At 37.4% G+C, this 21,407-nt stretch overlaps 1 protein-coding gene across 3 annotated transcripts; it reads left to right on the top strand.

The window, feature by feature from the left end:
• The first annotated feature begins 3,172 nt into the window (after positions 1 to 3,172).
• srsf7a (serine and arginine rich splicing factor 7a) lies at positions 3,173 to 21,065 on the top strand. Of its 3 annotated transcripts, XR_005635769.1 has the most exons (9): positions 3,183 to 3,379; positions 4,606 to 4,835; positions 13,887 to 14,072; positions 14,454 to 14,537; positions 16,569 to 16,604; positions 17,362 to 17,406; positions 17,559 to 17,657; positions 17,840 to 18,058; positions 20,736 to 21,065. XR_005635769.1 is itself a non-coding variant. In XM_039770710.1 (8 exons), exons 2-8 carry the CDS (start codon positions 4,612 to 4,614, stop codon positions 17,892 to 17,894), a joined length of 729 nt encoding a protein of 242 aa, XP_039626644.1. In that variant the 5' UTR covers positions 3,173 to 3,229; positions 4,606 to 4,611; the 3' UTR covers positions 17,895 to 19,491. The 3 variants fall into 3 exon arrangements, 2 of the variants coding, with proteins under 2 accessions (XP_039626644.1, XP_039626643.1); XM_039770710.1 differs by lacking the exon at positions 20,736 to 21,065 and having other exon boundaries at positions 3,173 to 3,229; positions 17,840 to 19,491; XM_039770709.1 differs by lacking the exon at positions 20,736 to 21,065 and having other exon boundaries at positions 17,840 to 19,491.
• Positions 21,066 to 21,407: the final 342 nt, after the last annotated feature.

Below are 21,407 nucleotides of genomic sequence, written 5' to 3'. Positions count from 1 at the left end.
TGGGATTGCACTGCAAACTTCTTGCTTGTGGATTTGTTGAGCTAAAAGCTTATTAGCTTTTCTCCGTGTTCATAGTAATGATGTCTGGATTTATAAATTAGTTGTTCAGTTTCTTTAGTTGTCAAGAGGTTGAGTTCTGAATGCAGAGCCTGCCTTTTCCTATGTAGAGCCTCGCTTGGAAACCTGGCATGTTCTTCATCTATTCTAGTAATTTCGCTTTTTAGCTCTGATACTTTCTTGGTTTCTAATTTATTTCTGTGGGAAAGATATGAAATAATCTGTCCTCTTAAGAAGGCCTTTAGAGTTTCCCAGAGTATTCCTGCAGAAACCTCTGAGGATGTATTTGTCTCTAGGAAGAAACTGATTTGTTTGGATATAAATTCTGTACAGTTCTCGTCTGCTAATAGAAGCGGGTTAAGACGCCATCTGCGAGGTGAGTGTGTGGGGCATAGTGACTTTAGCTCCAAGATCAGAGGTGCATGGTCGGAAATAACAATAGCATCATACTTGCAAGATTTAATCGTAGGCAAGAAATTATTATCTATAAAGAAATAATCAATTCTTGAGTAGCAATGATGTACTGGTGAGTAGAAAGAATATGTTCTTGAGTTTGGGTTTAGAAACCTCCAGGGGTCTGATAAGTTGTGGTCAGTTACAATCTGTGTAATTGTCTTTGCAGTGTTAGATGTCATTCCCCCCGTGACAGGAGTCCTATCTAAGAGTGGATTTAAAACGCAATTAAAGTCACCAGCCATTATAATTTTATGAGTGTTCACATTGGGAATGGATGCAAATACATTTTTTATAAATTCCTTATCATCGACATTAGGTGCATAAACATTTATCAAAATCATTTTACAGTTAAATAAGTTGCCCATGACCATCACATACTGTATCTCCCTTCAGGATCAGATACTACATCTGATGCTACAAATGAGACTGTTCTATGTATGAGAATTCCCACACCTCTAGTTTTCTTTGTAAAGCTAGAATGGAACATTTGGCCAGTCCAGTCCTTTTGCAGCTGGAACTGATCCTTGCTTAGTAAGTGGGTCTCCTGTAAAAATACTATTTTAGCATTTAAACCTGTTAGGTAACACAATACTTTCTTTCTCTTTAGTTCGTGATTTAGGCCTTTAACATTCCATCTCACAAAGTTAACTGTTCCATCAAGGAGAAATTGATTCTGAATTTTTGATGTCATTTTATAGTCTTAACTGGAAGTGAGACAGCTTTAACCTTAAGATCTCATTGAATTTTGATTCCGTGTTTGGACTTACATCGTGACAACACAACATATAACTGCCTGTGAGTGAATATCGTTTCTTTCTCTCTAATAAATAAAACAACTTTTTTGAATGTATGTCCATGCTCTTTCTTCTTCGCTTAGTCATTGACGTGTCATCTAGAACGTATAAACTTATTGCCCTGATAAAATTTATAAGAGCTGAGAGTGCAGGAAGTGTGTCTGCCAAAAGCATTCACACGACTGAGGTTACATGACCGTGGTCTTGTTTGAAAATAGTTGTAATTAGGGCGTGACTTGAAAGGATCTCATGTTAACAGTCTTCATTTTACAGGAGTTCATACCATACCAATGTTTTTGGAATCTTTTAATTCTCTCTGGCAACACAAATTAGATGATCTACAAGTCTCAGACTTAAAGTTTAAATCCAAACAATATATTCAATCTCTTTTCGGTGTTTAATAATTTCCATTTGTCTGTGCTAATGTGATCTTTCCTATCCTCTTTTGAGACTTTCGAATATTCGTACTTCTGTTATCTCTAACCTGCTCTGCATGTGTACTGCACCAGCATTTGTGAATTATTTAGTAAATCACATCTAGTCTCCTTCCATGTTTTTCAGTATCATATATATATATATATATATATATATATATATATATATATATATATATATATATATATATATACACACACACACACACATATATATGTTAATACCCCAACTGTTGACGCCCTGTTGCCCCACCTTTTTGATGCAGGTTGGTCATTTGATTACATTCAGTATTGGCATGGCTTGGTCTTGAATTAAAATTCAATACACTCGGAGAAGCCCCTCAATGAAATGCAATACCTTTGCATTGTCTTAGTTATGACACACAACCTAAAGTTTTAATTAAAATGCAATATGTTTCTGTATTTCATTTTAAATTGACACAAAAATTGTATGCTATAATAAAAAGCAATCAATCATTTGGTTGATATGTTTTTAATTAGTATATTTTAATTAGGACAATTAAATTTGCCATGTGCATATGCATTGCATTGTGCAATGCAGATAATATGGTGGAGTGCATTTAATTTTGACATGAATTATCTTCCATAACTGGCAAAGGAAGTATCTGTAAAAGAACTGGAAGACACAGGTCTACCACTTACCACAAACCTAAGACTATCATCAAGGCCAATTAATATGCAACATAGATGCATCATCACCCATGCTGTGATAGGCATGACTTATACCTACTGCTTACAAGAACTGAACAGGCCACAAGCGCCTAAACCACCACCTTTACAGAAAGTTTCAGATTTTTCAGTGAGTCCAGTGCCCATGCAAAATGGGCAGCCAGACAACAGAGCATCTACTTCAAGACTTTCCGCTGCCGTGAAACACTATATCTGGATGGAAGGCACGTTAGGGAAAAGAAAATCGCGTATGCCAGCCTGGAGGATTTATAACATAAAAGTGGCACATCATTTGAGTGAACAAATAAGAATTCAGTGAATTTTTGAGCCAACTGATATTCAGTTTTAACTCCTCTCAATTCAATACGATTATGGTATTTAGTGTGAATCATGTTCATGCCATTCCACAGTAAACCCGGGTTATCAGTCCGCAGTTCACTCTCAATTCTGCCCTTATAATTTCAGGTTTGTCTGTCTGATTTCACGTTTCACCTCCTTCTGTAGTTCTGTATATTCAGTTAATGTCCCACGCTGAAATGCCCCGTTTCTCCAAGCTATCCGTTCTTTTCAATCTCCGGTAATCCATGGCTTGTTTCTTCCTGATGATTATTTTGTAATTTAGCTTCCTTATTTTCAGTTGAGGAACGGAGCAAAAATTCGAATTACACAGGCAAAGGCGCGCGAGCACAAGCAGCGCGTTGTCATAGCTGCGGCGCGAGGGGCGGGTATAAGGCACGCTGGCGCGCGTGACGCACAGAGCCGGGCGGGCGGCACGAGTAGAAGGCTGCAGGGAGTGAGGTGCGTGGAATAGAGCGTAGGTTTGAGTGTCTGAACCTTTCTTGAACCGAATCCAGGTCTCATTGGGAGCTTCGATTGAGCTCCCGCAAGCACATAATTGAGTCATAGACGTTGAGAGCGCCCATTTGGATTCCAGGTGCTTACTTTCAGGTAAGAGCGGCGGCCATTGTTCCCGTTTGCCAGTTGAGACAGGGCCTCTGTCGCGCTCCGCGTGGGGCGAATAACTTGCATGCACTGATCACTGCGGTCTGGAGCTGGGATCGGAAGATTGTTTTTTGGAAAAAAACTACATTTTTATCGAGTCTTGACTTTTCCTTTAGCGGTCGTTTCTAGCGAGGCCTTAGGCCTTTGACTGCCGGCCGTAGCAAGGCCTGAATTACATGTGTGCAAGAGTGGCTGTTTTTTGGTGGGCCACTAAGCCTGCTGTATATCATGAAGGCAAACAATTTACCTTGGCATTTATGCATTTTTTCCACATGGGAACTTAATTTTTTTCCCCTCATTTTTTGTGTTGAAACCCCGTGATAAATGTTTTGAAAATGCACCCCATGCGTATATTACATTGTACTGGTTACGTCAAATTTATGAAAGCCCCCGCTTTCATTCGGCTCATCGAGTGGCTTATTTAGATTTTTGCAGCCAACGGCGGGAGTGCGACTAGCTAGTAATCGCGTACAGTCCATTGAGATTCAGGTTGTACTTCCTGTTAAGTTTATTTTTCTGCGTTATGAAGACGTCCGATCGAGAGCTTGAGAGCTGATTGGTACGTCATGCAATGAAAAGCGAACCTGGACGTGTCCTCGTGCAGCTTATCAGATTCGTCAAAAACCTGCAATTTTTCGTTGCAAAATAATTTTAAAAAATGCATTTACCGTAGATATGATTTATTTATTTATTTATTTTTGTTTGTATGGCTAGTTTGCACTCAACAGTTTTAGGCACAAAGAACTATCAGCATGTTACAATGTTTCGTCTGGAGGTTATCTTTGTTTCTTTTTGCAAATGATTATTAAGTTAACAAGCAATTATTACAAATCTGGGGACAGATTGTTGGTTACTTCCAGTTCATGCTGCTAAATTAAGTACAGTCTGTGGTGCATACTGTATGTCAGTTCTGCTCATTTGCTTATCAGAAATTTGCCTCCTGTAGTGCATTAGGCAGAGGTTTGTACACAATGAAGCTGTCAGATTTTTGCTTTGATTTCTATAAAAAAATAACCAGGGCACAGTAGCTTTCCATATTTACCACAATTTGGAAAGTGTAAGCCCATTCCCCTGATCATTTCTGTTTATGGACTTTTTTTGTGAATTATGTTGCTGGAGGTTAATGGAGGTTTTTTTTTCCTTTATAAGAGGTTTTCTTTTTCCCATTTTAGGTTAAGATGTCTTACTATTCCTCATCACGTAGTTCCTCGCGCTCTTCTGATTGTAAGGTATATGTTGGTGACTTGGGTAGTGGAGCTGCGAAGGGAGAGCTTGAGAGGGCTTTCAGTTACTATGGTCCTCTGCGCAGTGTATGGGTAGCACGCAACCCTCCTGGCTTTGCTTTTGTGGAATATGAAGACTCCCGAGATGCAGTTGATGCTGTTAAGGGAATGGATGGAAAGTGAGTATTTTAAAGTATCTTAAGAGTTTCTGGCAATATGTAAAATATTGTTTAATTTTTATTTTGTATCATTTTTATTGTTGCACACTTTTTGATATTTGTAGTTTGTTTTTTTTTTTTGGGTGGGGGCCTAATGGGTTTAACAGTAGGATATGTTATGATCAATGTAAAAGAAATTGTGTATGTGTAATATGTACACACACATTACTAATTCTGGATGAAACGGGTAACAACTTTGTTCATCTTAAGTAGTTAAATTAGTGTTTTTCTACAAGTTCTGCACAAGACTTTATTTAATTGGTCAAGAGCCCTGTCTTCTGTGGATGTTTTTTACATTGGTTGGCATTGTACAGCATTGATACTATTGGGCTGTATTTACTCTATACATATTGAAAACATATACTTTTTTTTTTTTTAAATTGGTTATGACTACATCGGGTAAGTAACATATCTAATTTTTGAGGCGGAATGATCCTTTACATCAGTGCAAAAACTTGTTTAATGTGATTTTGCTGCTGTGGAATACGGAGTACGGGTGTAAGACCAATACCTCGGGTTTTATGCAATTGGCTTAACTTCATTAGCATTGCCACTTTTTTATGCAAATAGATGCATTTTGTACATATACAGGGGGTCCTTGGGTTATGACACAGTTCCGTTCCTACAACAGTGATGTAACCCGAATTTTGGTGTAAGTCGAAACACACTCTAGCCTAAGTCACTTACCTATCTTAACACATTTGCAAAATCATAATCTAGAACATAAAAACACAATCTAAGCCTGAGAAAAAAGAAAAGGACATAAATATACTGTACTGTAGTAACAGAAAAAATGAGTGTAGTAAAAAAATCCTTACCTTTATTCCTTCTCATGTCTCAATTTTTTAAAAGTTTTTATGGGAGTGAGCGTTGTCAACTCGAAACGTTGTAACCCGAGGACCCTCTGTATACAGGTCTGACTTACATTATGAATTCTGTAATATAGCTTAACCTCATTAGAATTACAGCCAAGCTTTACTTGGGCTGTGAAAACCATGCTAAAAGAATTAGTCCCGAGTGTCAGTCGGGCAACTGCAGAGTTTTGTCTTGTGCATGCATTAGATCCGAGAATCACTCAGCCTTTAAAAGTGCTGTCCGTGCTGCCATTCTTTGGAGAAATTATGTCTTGAGTGTAGGTTTTCACTATTTGTGAATTATCTACACTTTATCAACAACTAGCTGAAATACCCATCGTTCCCCATGAGGAAAATTAGTGTTTTTTTTTTATTGTTTGAGAAAAACCATAGTTTAAAAAAAAAACACTTTAAAAATAAATTGACAAACTGTAAACCTGGGTTTGCTTCCCGGGTCATCCCTGCGTGGAGTTTGCATGTTCTCCGTGTGTCTGCGTGGGTTTTCTGCGGTGGGCTGGCGCCCTGCCCGGGGTTTTCCTGCTTTGTGCCCTGTGTTGGCTGGGATTGGTTCCAGCAGACCCCCGTGACCCTATAGGTAGGCTATAGCGGGTTGGATGATGGATGGAAAAAGACTCAAAAAATTTGCTTGTCTTGGTGTTGTATGTATGTTATCATCCAGTTGATGCTCAGAACCGGCCAACTGTATTTTATTTGAAAAGCAACACGGGAGCGATGGTGCTCAAACAAAGAATGCAGGCAGTCACCTCCAGTTCGCCCTCGTATGGGATTTTTTTTTTTTTGAGAAAAACATTTAAACAAACACAACAATAAAAATAAATTAAGAAACAAAGACTCACTAATGTCCTTGTGTTGCTGTCTTGTATGTATGTTATCTAGTTGATGCTTGAAACCGGCCAACTATTTAATTTGAAAAGCAACCGGGGCGGGGTGCTGTACAAAATTAAAGAATGCTGGCAGTCCCCTGGTATATACTAACTGAACAGCACAGGATCCTAGAAAGTATTTAAATTGTCAGAACTACCATGGGCATCTCTCTGCTAGAAGGGTTTGTGTTGCCGAAGTGCTTGCATCATTTGTGCATTAGCAGCTAAGCGACTGTCTTGGAAGGTTTCCTTTTGCCGGTGTACTGGCCTCGCTTGCGTATCTTCGGATCTGGAGCCCTCACCCCAACTGTACGTCTCACTTCTGGGCCAGACACACACACACACACACACTCACTCACTCACTCACTCACTCACTCACTCTTCCATGTGAAGAACTATTTAATTTCAAAAGCAATCAGGGGTGCGTTTGCACTCAAACATAAAGAATGCTGGCAGTTGCCTCCACTATGCCCTCTGGTGGTCGTTCAAAGTGTCAACTGGATGATAAGATGCATACTAGACTGCAAGATCAAACCCACCCCACCCAGAAGGGGGTGGATTACAGCTGATTTCACCCTAAAGTATTTTTATTTGACAAATGAGGAACACGTGTCCAAGTTTCATGAAAATCGCTCCAGCTGTTCGGACGCGATGCTGGAACATACATACACACTGACTTTTTTTTATATATAGAAATAAAATACCCATCCAGCACCCAAAGTGAAGAAAATTTGGGAGATACACCAGGCCGTTGTAGTAAATTTATGGACTGTGAGGTTGGCATCAATGAAAGTCTCATGGCTTATAAGGGCAGACTGTCATGGATACAGTACATCACGTCAAAGAGCAAGATTTGGCATAAAGCTTTGTGAATCTAAAACTGGATACATTTGGAGTTTGGATCAAATATTGTTCCTTTGCCCATGTACAGAGCCAAAGTACAATCGGTATGTCGTTGCTATGTCATTGGTGCCGATTTTGATGGATTCTCTGCTGGATCAAGGTTACTGCGTAAAGACGGACAGTTTTTATGCTTCGCAAGAGCTATTTGACATCTCGATGAAGGGCTGACACATATGGGACAGTGTGTTCTAGCCGTCTGGGCATGCCGGAAGACTTTGGCAGAGCTAAATTACAGCAAGGTGTGCTAATAGCTTGACAAAAGTAAAGTGCTTGCATTGAAATATAAGGATGAGAAAGATGTTTGTCATCTTGGCACTGAACATAATGCAGCTACAGTCACAGTATAGTCAAATGGCAACAAGCGGGTTATGAAGCCTTGTGCTGTGGTTGACTCCAATAGCATGATGGGCGGTGTAAATCACAGGGACCAAGAATTTACTTTTTATCCCATTATGTGGATGCAACAAAAGAAATACTACAAAATATTTTGTCATCTGGTGGAACAATGCATTTGAGATGCATCCATGTTGTAGAAACAAAAAGCTGGCAAAACTGTTTTTCCTGCAAATTTTACGTGGCAGCTTGTAGAACAAATCTTTGCTGCACATCCATCATCCACATTACCGCTAAAGAGACACACCGTCAGTTCAGCACATCGCAGATCAATCCACAGTGTCTTATAGTACATGTTTTATATAACTTCAACAGAAGAAAACTGATTCCAACTTGTACCTGTGCAGTGTGCTGTTGAAAAACTCAAATCTAGAAGGAAAATCTGAAGAGAAACGCACTATTATTGTTCGGACTGTGCCAACACACCGTGTCTTTCACCGTTCTTCAATATTTTACCACACAAAGGACTTCTTTTGAGATTTGCTGTTTTGGCATCATTTGTAGTAGTATTACTGTTTTCAAATTTTTTTTTTTTATTCATTACTAATTTGTATTGTGTTTTTGAGATTTAATAGTAATAGTAATAGGCAACGCTTAGAGAAACTTCAAAAATTCTTACACAAGTTAATTTTTAATTTGAATTGGAACTTTGAATTAATACTGCTGTTTAAAAGGAGTCCTCTTACTCCTAATTCTAGTGAGAAGTCAAGCAAAATGACACCATTTATTGGCCAACTAAAAAGATTACAATGTGCAAGCTTTTGAGGCAGCCCAGGCTCCTCCTTAAGGCAAGATGTTATTACATCTTAATAAAGGTTCCCTAACTGTTTTAAATCCTGTTTTTGTTTAACTGTAGATCTCCTAGAAATTAGAATGAAAGTTGTAACCTACTTTTGGACAAGAGTATATTTTGCATAATTTTAGTTGGCGAATAAAGGCTCATTAGGTCATGAAAACCCTCCTGGCCTTTATTTTTACTTACGAGGTTAAGTGCTTGTGATTAATTTTGTAAGGCTTTTTTTAAAGCCTTTGTCACATTTACACAGCTTCTGGTTAGTGGGGATATTAAACATGACAACTAACGATGTTTATCTCCTCATCCAAGTATGTCTGATTAAATGAGCATAAATTGATGGGTATGTTAAGCTGCATGATATAGTCACACATGCCACAGCTGGCTGTCACTGGAGTCGTTGTGGTTGCCTCTGACTCGTTAGTGTTAAGTATGTGATTGAAAAAATCTCTGTAAAGGTTGTGTAATGTTAAATTGGCACATGGCATAAGGTGGAATGTAGAAGACCATTCCACAAGTTAGTGATATAAAATGGTTAATGCATAAAGAGGATTGATACTTCACATAATTGTTATGATCTCTAAGTGAATGATTCTTAGCTTTATTTCTTTGAATGATAGTAGCATATACAGTCATGTGAACAACAATTTCTTGTATAGCCCAAAATCAAACAAGGAATCCATCCATGGGCTTTAACAGACCCAGTTTTTTGAGAGCTACCTTTAGCCTTGACTCTAAGAAGGTGAAAACCCCCCCGCCCCTCATTCAGGGAGAGATCCCCTTCCAGGTAGGTTGGACATGAAATAGATGTCAAAAAATGAGGTAAGTATGACGCACAAAACCAAATGCAATTAATGTGAAAAAGTGAGAACACCCCCTGTAAAATGTTGTGTGGGGTGTGTTTTTTTTTTAAATGAAATGTGAACGTACTAAGATTTGGTTTTTATTTAAACTATTTTAAATTTGATGTAAGGGGAGGTGATTCAAAAATTTAGTTGTAAAATTAGCAGATATACACACACTCATTGGCCCACTTTATTAGGTACAGCATTTCACTGAGGTTTTTGCTCCATATTGACATAATAGCATCACTTAATTGCTGCAGATTTGTTTGCTGCCCGTCCATGATGTGATCTCCCGCTCCTCCACATCCCAAAGGTGCTGGTGACTGTGAACACCAGCTATTGACACCGCAATTTCTGATCCTACCATCCGAATGTTGCAGCAGAAATTGAGACTCATCAGACCAAGCAACATGTTTCCACTCTTCTATTTTGCAGTTTGGTGATGCAGTATGAATTGTAGCTTCAGCTGCTTCTTCCTACCTAATAAGTGTGGCACCTGCTGTGGTGGTCTTGCTGCTCTAGCCGATTTGCTTTGGAGTTTGATGTGTTGTGCATGCAGGGATGCTTTTCTGCGTGCCTCGGCTGTAATGAATGGTTGAGTTACTATTGCCTTTCTATCGGCGTGGGCCAGTCTGGCTATTCTCCTCAGGTATCAACAGGACATTTTTGGCCAGTGAACTGCCACTCAATAAAATCCTCCCCCATTATTTTGGGACAATTCTATAAACCCTAAATATGATTGTGTATGAAAAATCCAAGTAGATCATCAATTTCTGAATTACTCAGACCAACAACCATGCCTAATTCAAAGTCACTTGAATGACTAAAATTCTATATCACAATATTTTTCAAAATTATACCGGTTTGACGGTATTTTTTCTATTTTTCCCCCCATACATGAGTGGATGTTAACCACATTTTCCACTTCTTTTACTGCATTAGATTGGCTAATAATCTATTCCACTGTCATGAGAATTGTACACTGTACAAAACATTTTAATGTGCACACAAGTATTAATACATGTTTGTATGGCCCCATAAAGTGATAGTTTTTAAGGAGTGAAGAGAAGGAACCTCTTTGCAGGACAGTTGCAGTCAAAATATAGAACCTTTTCATTGAACAAATTTTGCAAACAACTTCAACTATAATTTTGACAATTTTTCAACCATCCAAAGAGGCTTTCAGACTTGGTAAAATATCCAGAGGTGCTTGTCAAAAGTTGTTGTATTTCACTGAACATGTCTTGGAAAAGGAATAAATAGTAAATCTTTTTTGTAAACCAGCTACACTTTCTGTTAATGTTAACAATCTCTGTCCACTGACACGTTTTTAAAGTGACTTTTTAAACAACATTGCCATCATTAAACTGCATCTTTAAACCGATATTTTAACTATAACAATAAAATTGCAACTTCCAGTAATACTATTCCTTCAAGACTTCAAGCCCAGGTGCATTACACAGTACTCACTAAATAAAATTAAACAAGTGCAACCTGGCGATGACCTCTTTACCAACTGAACCACCATTAAGGCAGATTGCATTAATGTGGAACCTGTTTCAAGCTAAGCTGTATACATAAATACTAAAACTGCAACTTGCATTCAGGAGAGAGACTGCATTTTAACCTCTATTTAACAGATTTTTTTGTTATGGATTTTATCCCCACATTTCACTGGTTTTATGGATTTGCTATTTATTTGGATACTGTGTGATGTATTTTTAATTTTTGTTTCCCAATGGACACTTTTTGTTTTTACTTTTGACTGTTTTTAACAAAAGCACTTGAGCACTTTTCACCATCCCCCTGGCTTCAGTGAGATTTGTCAGCTCATCTTGGTCATAACTATCGACTGTGTTGGTTCAACAGACTCCCATGTGGGTGAGTCTGTAGGGGACCAGCATTGTCGCACTACTACACAGTACCCAGGTACATTACACAGTATTGAGAAAAAAAAATACGACTACAACAGTGTTTGGTATGAACCGGTATACCGCCCAGCTCTAATTCATAGGATGATTAACTGACCAGGCAAACCAGACCAACAAACCATAAAATTTCCATTACGCTCGGTATCTGTTTCTTGTTGACAGATGCAGTCTTTGGTTTTGTGACAAACCTGTCTTCTGGTACTGTAGCCATATAACCCCCGTTAGTGCCTTGTCTATCTAGACAAAACTGTTCTAGAAGTCCTATCTTTTCCTAGTAGTTCTTGGGCACAGTTTAGACTTCTTGAAGTTCTTTCTGGACAGCAAAGGTGTCATCTAGTGAACGTACTGTAGCTTCTTTCTAATAGTAGACTTAAGCACTTAGAGCTACCTGTAGGTCACATAGTGAAATTCTGTGTTTCTAAGGGACTTATTTTCAAGATCTTGTTTTCTTCTCTGAATTTCTGATGTAGCCTGGCATGGACAAGCTGGTAGATGTTTGAAATGTTCTTTGCTTGTAGATCTTCTAGACAGTGGAATAGCTTATTTCCAATTGCTTGGAGACATTTTTAAATTCCTTTGCAGACTGCTTGACCTCTATGTTCCTGAAGGACTTGGAGAGCTCCTTCAATTTTGGTTTGGTAATGATACACAATTCAGACATTTTGGTTGCAATTTTAATTTTAGATATTTTAAGATCGTGATAAATGTAGGAATGTACTTTTTGCTGTTAATTTTTATGCACTACTAACAGTGAAACCTCGAAGTGCCATTACCTTCTATGGTCAAATGTACAATCTTTAAGTTACAATTTTTAGTTTGTAGTCTCTGCAGTTTACATTTTAGTTTGTTCTGACTTTCACCCTATGCTGGCCAAATTATCTGAAATGCCTGCAGGATTAGTCTCTGAACTGGTTTTCTGGAACTGCGTGTATGTACACTGTATTTATATACAGTTACTCTTTGTTTACTCTCAAAATGATTGATTGGTTCTGATTTGTTGCTAGTGAGTCTGTCGCCAGACTTCCTCTATTTGTATTTCTTCTCTGTACAAATTTTGAAAGAGACTGGTAATCCTCTCGTACCAATTTGTCTACAGGAGATATTTAGGGTGAGTTTGGCTTTAAATATGAGGATGCTTCTTGTACAAGTTGTAAGCTCCACTTTAACACATTGCAGGCTTGTTTGAAAATGTATGCATTTTTTAATTGATTCTTTGAATAAGAGAAGTAATTAACTTACAAGTGTAGCTTTTCATCTCACAAAAATTGTTTTTATTTGGAAATGCCTTGGAGCAGAAACTTCCCCTGTACAACTGAGCTGTGTAAATTAGTATCACATGGCATTGTTTTGAATTCTGCATATTTTAAAAATTTCTCCATATCTAGTACTGGAGGGAGTGTTCAAATAATATCAATTTTAAGTAAACTGGTACATTTAGTCTATGGATCATAAATGTGTAGCTAATGGGATGGATTTGAGAAAGGATAAAGGTGTGTTTTTTTTTTTTGTTTGTTTTTTTTGTGATACTGTGGACCAGAAAGAAGATATTTAGTGATTTTGATCCTTTAGACCTTCTCCGGCATCACTTGCTATGGCATAGAGCACTGAAGTGACTGATTTTAAACATTGTTGGTGTAAGAGGACACTTAAACTATTACTTTTATGAAAAAACAAAGGGAGAAACTGATTTGGATAATTTCCTGGAAAATGGAAGCTAATGGAGTGGCTGGCAAATGTTCATGTTTGTCCCTATTTTCCAATTGTTTCACTTGTACAGTAGGATATTCTGTAAAGGTTACTGGTCTAGTCTCTGCTGTCATCTATATATCTTCCTAACCTGCTTATCTGGTTCAGTTCTAGTCCACTCAAGATAAACTCTGTAGTATTCTTTGTCAAATCTCTTAGATTGTGAGAGGATAATTTAGCATTTGAATAATTTTGTGCAATAGGAGCGGAGCAATGGATACTGGTAATGCTAGCATGGCTTCAGAGAGACAATATTCTGTCTACCTTATCGTTAGTGTTAGATTCGTTTTATGTGATTCTCCCTTTATCTTGCAGGATCTCTTAAAGACTGTTTTATTCTAGTAAGCCCATTGGCAGACTCTTGAGATGGAAGTGAGAGAATTTTAAATTTGCACTTCATAAAACAAATTTTTAAAGGATAGGTTTTATATTTTTATTTTTTTGAGGGGGTATTTTTTTGTGAGACCTAACTTTAGACTGGTGTTCACCGTAACAAAGTGTGGAATTTGGTGTTATAATTGGCATGGACAATTTTCCTGTTAAAACATTAATATATATTAAAGTAACAATTCTAATTTGCGCTTTTTGGTAAGCTATTTCCTATAAATTTCATTTCTTTGCTGATCAAAACACTGCTAAAATGCTTTTTTTGTTTTTTGGCAGGGTGCTTTGTGGCTCACGTATTCGTGTAGAACTGTCCACAGGAATGTCCAGGAAGACACGATATGGCCGCCCGAGTCGAAGACACTTTGACCCTAATGACCGATGTTACCAATGTGGTGAGCGAGGCCACTATGCATATGACTGCTACCGTTACAACAACAAAAGAAGTGGAGGGCGCCGTAGCAGGTGAAGATTCACTAATTCCGTCCAAATGTACCCTCTAATATTGTGGTGATTTTGTCTAGATTTAGTCATCAAGGCTGTGTGGATTATTTGCAGTTGTCTTGGGCTTTTATAAAATAAGGGAAAGCTGTGTTTGGGTGTTTTTTCTTCTTCTTCTTCTTCCTGCTAGTATTAAGGTATAATTTTTAATAAGCTTTTTCTCCTTATTGAAAATCCCTGTAGAATCCTGCTCCTTTCTGTGGCTGCAGTAGTCCTGGTTATTCAAATGCTAATATACATTTCTCTTTCATTTTATACAATTCAAAATATAAAATATATCACTTTTGCAAAAATTATTCCTCACTGTAGGGTCAACAATTTGTTAAATATATTAATCTTTTCCAGGTCTCGGTCCCGATCTCGGTCCAGGTCCCGTTCACGGTCCAGAGGGAACCGCTATAATCGTTCTCGTAGTCGCAGCAATGATCGGTAAGTGACTTTTTTTTTTGTTTATGCAATATAAAAATATATAGTGAAGTGGCATGCAGAGGTGGATTTCTTGTAACCATTTTGACTTGGAATAGCATTGAATGTGAATCTCTTGATTAGGATATAGCAGAAATTTTATTTGGTTAAGAGTTTCTGTGTTTGATTTTTGAATTGATTTTTATCAAGTTGTTATCTGTTAAAGGTGTGTTTTTTTAAATCTCATCACTCAAAAGTTTTGGCAAGAGATGATTTTTTTTTTTTTTTTTTAAGACCTCTTCACTGTTATAGAAAATATTACTTGAATGGTTTTTACTACTATTGGACTTGGGAGTAGAAGCTTTAGGTTGTTGTGATGTCCTGTCGGTGACTTATTTTGCAGACTGTTGAGGTAATAAAGCAATGTCAGTAGCTTTAAATGTTCTTGTATAGTGCATTTAAAAATAACACATTCATTTGTGAAAGAATGGGTCACTCTCAGGAGCTCAGTGTATTCAAGCCTGGTACTATGATAGGATGCTATCTGTGCAGCAAGTCGATTTGTGAAATTCCTCGCTACTAAATATTCCACAGTCAACTCTAGACTCTAGAGCAGTGTCTGGCAATCTGATGGACGAGTCTGGGTTTGGCGGTTGCCAGGAGAAACAGTACTTGCCTGACTGCACTGTGCCAAATGTAAAGTTTGGTGGAGGGGGATTATGGTATGGGGTTGTTTTCAGGGATTGAGCTTTGCCCTTTAGTGCCAGTGAAAGGGTCTCTTAATGCTTCAGCATATGAAGCTATTTTGCACAATTTCCTGCTCCCATCTTTGTGGGAACAGATTGGGAATGGTCTTTGTTCCAACATGACTACGCACCAGTGCACAAAGAAAGGTCTATAAAGAAATGGATGAGCAACTTTGCTGTGGAGGAACTTGATTGGCTTCAACAGAGCCCTGACCTCAACCGGATAGAACACCTTTGGGGTGAATTAGAGCAAAGACTGAGCCAGGCCTTCTCGTCCAACATCGCAAATGCTTTCCTGGAAGAATGGTCAAATTCCCATAAACGCTATTCCTAAACCTTGTGGAAAGCCTTCCTGGAAGAGCTAAAGCTGTTATAATTGCAAAGGGTGGGCCAACTTGTATAAAAGCCTATGTATTAAGAATAGGATGCAATTAAAGTGCATGTGTGTGTAAAGGCAGGTATCCCAATACTTTTGGCAATATAGTGTACATTATCCCTGTTTTGTTACCCTACTGCAATTTGCATGGGGTATACAGTGGTAACTGTATAGACAGACATGTTTAAGTATGTCTTGTGGGCAGATTTTTGTTGCCTACTTGTTTGGACACTATTTTTGAAAATGGCAATATTTACCCCAATATATTTTATACTCATTGTGGGGTTAACCTGAAAACTATCTGTTGTATTCTTATTGTACATATCTATGGGTTTAGACCTTTATTCATATATTAACCTATGTTAGGTTTAATCTGCTTGGCTGTGAAAGTAAGTTTTTTAGAGTTGTTTGGCTATGTTGGACCTTTCAACTATTGGCCAATAGTGATGTCTTCCATTTTTGCAATGAGGACAATCTGAACTACCGAAAATCTTAATCAACTCTAAAGCTTATTTTGTGTACTAAAGTTCCATAGAAGCGAGCATATTTCTGAGTTTGCACAGAGAATTAACAATTCCATTATCATTCAAGTAAAGTGAAGACTGCATTTACCAACAACCTATCCTATTAAGAAATTGAATATAACAAAACCTGTAGCCAATGTGGCCACCCAGAATCGGGATTGTCCATCACTGACACAGCTCGCCAATTGGAACTTATGCAGCCCTATTTTTAAGACTTCTACATTTTTGTCAGCATTCAAAATTGGTGGTTTTGTTTTAGGATCTCATTCTGGAAGTTACACTTAAGGCAATAACGGCATGTGCCATTCCATACTCATTCTTTGTACTTTGTGGCCACTTTGTTTTTGTTCTGTATAAAATATTCTGTATTATGTTAACTGAATTTTAATAAGCTTGCTTTCTTTTGCAGGTATCACTCTCCATCTTATTCTAAGAGGAAAAGCAGGTGGGATTAAAGGGGGTGTGTCCTTAATTTTTAAGGCCTCAACCTTAGTTCTTGGAGTGTCTAAAATGTTTTCAAAATGCATGTACCTGTATATTTTGTTTTCGACCATTTTAGTGTAAAACCTTTTGTTAAAGGGTATATGGTAATTGAAGAGTTTGAAAAGCTAAATAAGGTTCTTCCATTTTGCTCTTATCCTCAAGTAAGCATGGATTTATAAATTTATTGTGAAACATGAGTTGAACTCTATTGTTACAATGGCAATTTTTTCTTCTGGTCCTCCGCAGTCCTTTTTTAAAATTTGATATTTTAAAATCTTGTGATCTTTTATTATATGCTATTGTTTGCAGGAGTCTGCCTTGGTGTAAACTGTACATTTATGTCAACAGGCACAATTTATTTTTGGGATGAGGCTTACTTGAGGATGATATGGCATATGATACACTATCTACACATTTAAAAAATATTTTGAATTCGAACCCCATTTCATGGGTATTTTTTACTTCTCTGCTGTGCTGGAAGATATTTCACGTTGCACATGTACAACTTTATTTCTTCTGGCCAATTTATTTTAATGTGTACTTACAGAATAGTCTCTGCATGAGCTTAAATGTGGGTCATCTATATAATTTTCTTCAAACACATTGAGTGGAGCACTAAAACTGTAGCACCTTGGTCAGTTCTTGCTGAAAGCAGGGTGAAAACTGGTCTTGTTAAACCATCTTAATCATTCAGATATTTTGGTTTTATTTTGTTGCAGGTCTGGCTCCCCAGCACGATCCAAGTCCCGAACTCCAGTGAGAAGGTACATTTAAATACAAATAGAATGCACAGAATAGAGCATCTTAACTTAATACAAGATACTGTGATATTTTGATGTGGCTCCAATTTGTGATGTATTAGGACTGTTTGGTCTTATTTGGGAGTTGACGACTACTACTGTCACTTTCATTTTAGCCGATCAAGATCCAGATCTGCTTCTCACTCCAGAGCACGGTCCGCATCCAGGTCTAGATCACGGTCCCAATCACGATCCCCTACTCCTAAAAGAGAAAGGTGACAGCTTTAATCTTGGTTAATTTCTCTTTAACTGGTATCCTCTCCTTGGTTTGTTGAGGAGATCCTAAATGTTTTTAAATTTAATGTCCACACTTGAGACAGGGTGTTAAAGGGCAAATTACTTTCATATGCTGAGCCATCTTGGCCAACACTTAAATTGTCCTCTCTCCCATTCACAGCCGTTCCAGAACCCCAACCCCTCAAGAAAGTCCAAATCATGAAGAGGCCGAATGAAGACCGGCAGAAGACCTGTTGTCAGCAAAATGATCTTAATTGTATAATTTTTACGTTTTAAAAATACAAACACCTAGTTAATTTTAGTGCCTTCCCGCTCCCTTTACATTCCATTGCGCCCCCTTTTTTAAAACTTGGATGGGACTTTTTCAATCCCTTTTACAGTGAGTATTTTTTTTATTTACTGTACCTAAAATCTTCATGTATTTATGCAGAGCCTACTTTGGGAATGAACACCATTTATCGCTAGAACTGTAATTACTTTTGGACAGAATTTGGCCCCAAGTTATCTGTACATTTAGTCTTAATTGTACAGTTTGTTACTGTTTGTCAGTAACATTACATTTTACTTCAAAACCAAGTTGCTTTTACATTTGTCTTGTTAATTAAATAAATCTTTCTCCCATGGCTTTTGTGTATATGTAATGAGGCAGCAGTAGTCCCTGTACTGCTCTTTTGGATTTTTGTTAAAACCCCATATACCATGAGGGGAGGAGTTAGGAGTGTTTATGTATTTTTGTGGGAGTAGGGGCTCCCTTTCTCCCTCCCACCCCCCTTTCCTCCCATTTTCTTTGCATTAAATTTGTGATTCTCTTTTTAGGGACTTGGAAAATGTCCCCGACTCTTTGGGCTATGAGTTTGGAGTTGGGTTGGACAAAGAGCTTTGCTTGAACTTCTGTTTTGGGGTGGGTTTTGTTTTGATCTTGCTCAGCTTTGAGAAAAATGGGTAAAACTAATGTGCAGAATGCTTGTATATTTTTTCGTTTTTTTTTTTTCTCCTTTTGACCACTGTACTCTGACAAGAATGAATGGTAATGTTTTAACAGGAATATCTATTTCTTTAAAAATGTTTCCTGGTCTCATTGTTTGTATGGTCCTATATATTATTTATTATTATTTTTTTCCTTCCCCTATGCACGTTTCCAGGGGCAGACCAAACTTACTCCTAGAGGTCCATGCTGGCTGCGGGTTTTAATTGAAGCAAACATAATATCTTCTACTGTGAGCCTGTGATGGAATGTCCTGGCTAATTATTTGTCCCCTTGTTCCTGAATTTAAAAAGTATATAGAAGGTTCCATTGTGATTTGTGACAGCAGTGCAAATATACAGAGTTTCAGTTCATGCTACTATATTTACTGTGATAGTTTTGTGCTGGATCATTATTTGTTGAAAGGTAGGCCACCTCTGAAAAGCAGATAGCAGTGTGAAAGAAGGGGACTCTTAAACTCATCTGCTTTTTGAGAAACTTTCTGCTCAATTCAGGACACTTAAAAACTAGATGATAAAAAGCTAAATTATTGCTAAGAAAAAGCTCATTTAAGCTAAAGTTTCACTTAAAGGTGGGATTTATTTGATTGGAATGAATACCTGTAGGCCTACATGACACCTTCTTGAGGCCTGGTTTAAAGGAATGAGACATGTTTAGATTGGTGAAATTCCAGGTGGTCAGATAAATGAAGGCTGTCAGTTTGGGTCTGTCCACCTCAATGAATGGGGAAAATGACTTGTGTATTCATGTTTTGCAAACACAATTGTCCTCGATTGTGTCATTAAAAACATTTTTTTTTTCCTGCAATAAAACTTGTATGTGGTAAAGAAATGAGATACTCTAGCTTTAGCTTTATACCCCCTCATTTTATTAAGGAGTTTAAGGAATTTGTGCATGAAATAACTTGTAAACATGTTGCACTACTCTGTTCATGGTTTAATTGAATCCATCAGATCAAGAGGAAAATGAGCAGTCAAAATTTAACATTGAACACATGAGAACATAAAAAGCACAGCACAACTTTGTGTATATTTGTGACCTCACTTTAACACTACCAACATTTTAAGGCTTATTCCCTTGAATTTGACCTAAGCTTGTCACTTTACCTGGTTTTTAATAAAGCTTCATTCTGCTTAAAAATCACAATACAATTAAAATAGTTATGAATACAGTCGGTACAGGATTCTAAGCAATGAAATTGCCACCCTTCCCCTAGCCAGTTAAGATAGCTGAGTGAACATAGAGATCATGTTTATTGAAACATTGAAATGCTAATAAAAGCAGAGATCCAGCAGGCATATTTTAGAATAGTTAATGAAAATTTTGGCAAATGCTGAAGAACCCTTTTTTTTAAGAATTTCTGTCCTAATAGCCCTTCTCCTGAGTCCCATAATCTTGCATCATATAAGATTTTTGCATTTGGTTATGGAAGACTAGGAGACCTGAAGTTTGAGCAAGATATGTTGACACAGGAGTAATGCAGTATAAAGTTTTGAAGTAGACTGTTGTAAAATTTTATCCCATTCCAAACAATGCTGTTGAAAATTATTGCTACAATTAAAGATCCTATAGTTGTAACTGCTGATGACCTAAATTGATGACATTTAATACACAATCTCAAACTTAAGAGCTGATATTGCAAATTCATTGTTGCAAAGTTTCATTAATTCACTGGTGTCCAAATTTAGTGCATATATTAACCAGAATTTGTTTTCTGTAGTTTATCTACCATTCTAATGTAATGCACATCAGAATCTGATATCTTGATCGCTAAAAAGATATTGTGAATCGATTTCCACTCATCATGAAAAATTTTAAATTGGTAAACCTATTCTCTTTTCAGCTGAGACTAATACTTGGCTATTGCCTACAGGGTTTTTTTTTGTAAAAAATATCTTACCTTGGAGCCAACTTGTGAAAGCAATTTTTCCCTCTTGTGTTCATGATGAAGGCTTTTAAAGTTTCAGCTTACAAAAATGGAATAATTGATCAGTATTAAACTTTTCTTTGTATTAAGTTCATCATTTTAAGATGGAAGACAAATAACATATTTTTAAATTTTTACTTTCAGCAAAGCCAGATTTCCCACTGCTGAGCTCTGCCACCGGTAATGCAACAAGCAAAATCTCCGAGTGACAGTGTGGGCATAGATGAATATGACTTGCTTCCCCTCAGTTACTTAACCTGTCACTGCCCATAATGAAAAATTGGGACAGTTGTACTAAGAACTTTTTTTTTATTTTAATATTTATTTCTTTAATAAATTGAAGTAGGCTTCTAGCATCTTGAATCTCCACTCTTTACCTTAACACAATCCCCCCGCCCCCCACTGCATTTCAAGGCTTCATCATGAGAAGAATCTGTTCTGGAATAACTGTTCAATAAAGTAATTCTAGAGTGATCAATGCTTGACCCTTTAAAAGATTACTCATACATTTCTAATTTAATCTTTGTTTATAGGAGGAGTTAGCTTACTCATTCAGTTAACATGGTTTTATAAAATGGTACTACATGTATAGCAATGACCAATAAGGGAAATATTTTTAACCTACCATGGTCATGTTTGAAATTGGAAGAGTAAGCATGCAGGTAAACCAAATCCGGATTGAATTCTTGAAGTTTGTGTGTGTGAATGTAAACTTTTGCACACACATTAGGAGATGCAGGTAACATAGCCATGGTTTGAGTAATACTTTGTATTCGCAAGACCTGACGATAAAAGGACTGTAATATATTCTTATAG

Source organism: Polypterus senegalus, chromosome 12 (genome assembly GCF_016835505.1).
Source record: "Polypterus senegalus isolate Bchr_013 chromosome 12, ASM1683550v1, whole genome shotgun sequence".
In the NCBI taxonomy this organism is placed as follows: Eukaryota; Metazoa; Chordata; class Cladistia; order Polypteriformes; family Polypteridae; genus Polypterus; species Polypterus senegalus.
Note: the sequence above shows the minus strand (reverse complement) of the source record. Positions and strands in the feature narration are given on the sequence as shown.

Bases quoted from the DNA above. Each gene is read 5' to 3' on its own strand.
- srsf7a (XM_039770710.1), top strand. From the start codon at position 4,612: ATGTCTTACTATTCCTCATCACGTAGTTCCTCGCGCTCTTCTGATTGT. The intron at 4,836-13,886 runs GTGAGTATTTTA...GTTTTTTGGCAG, and splicing joins GTTAAGGGAATGGATGGAAA to GGTGCTTTGTGGCTCACGTA. The intron at 14,538-16,568 runs GTAAGTGACTTT...TTTCTTTTGCAG, and splicing joins CGTAGTCGCAGCAATGATCG to GTATCACTCTCCATCTTATT.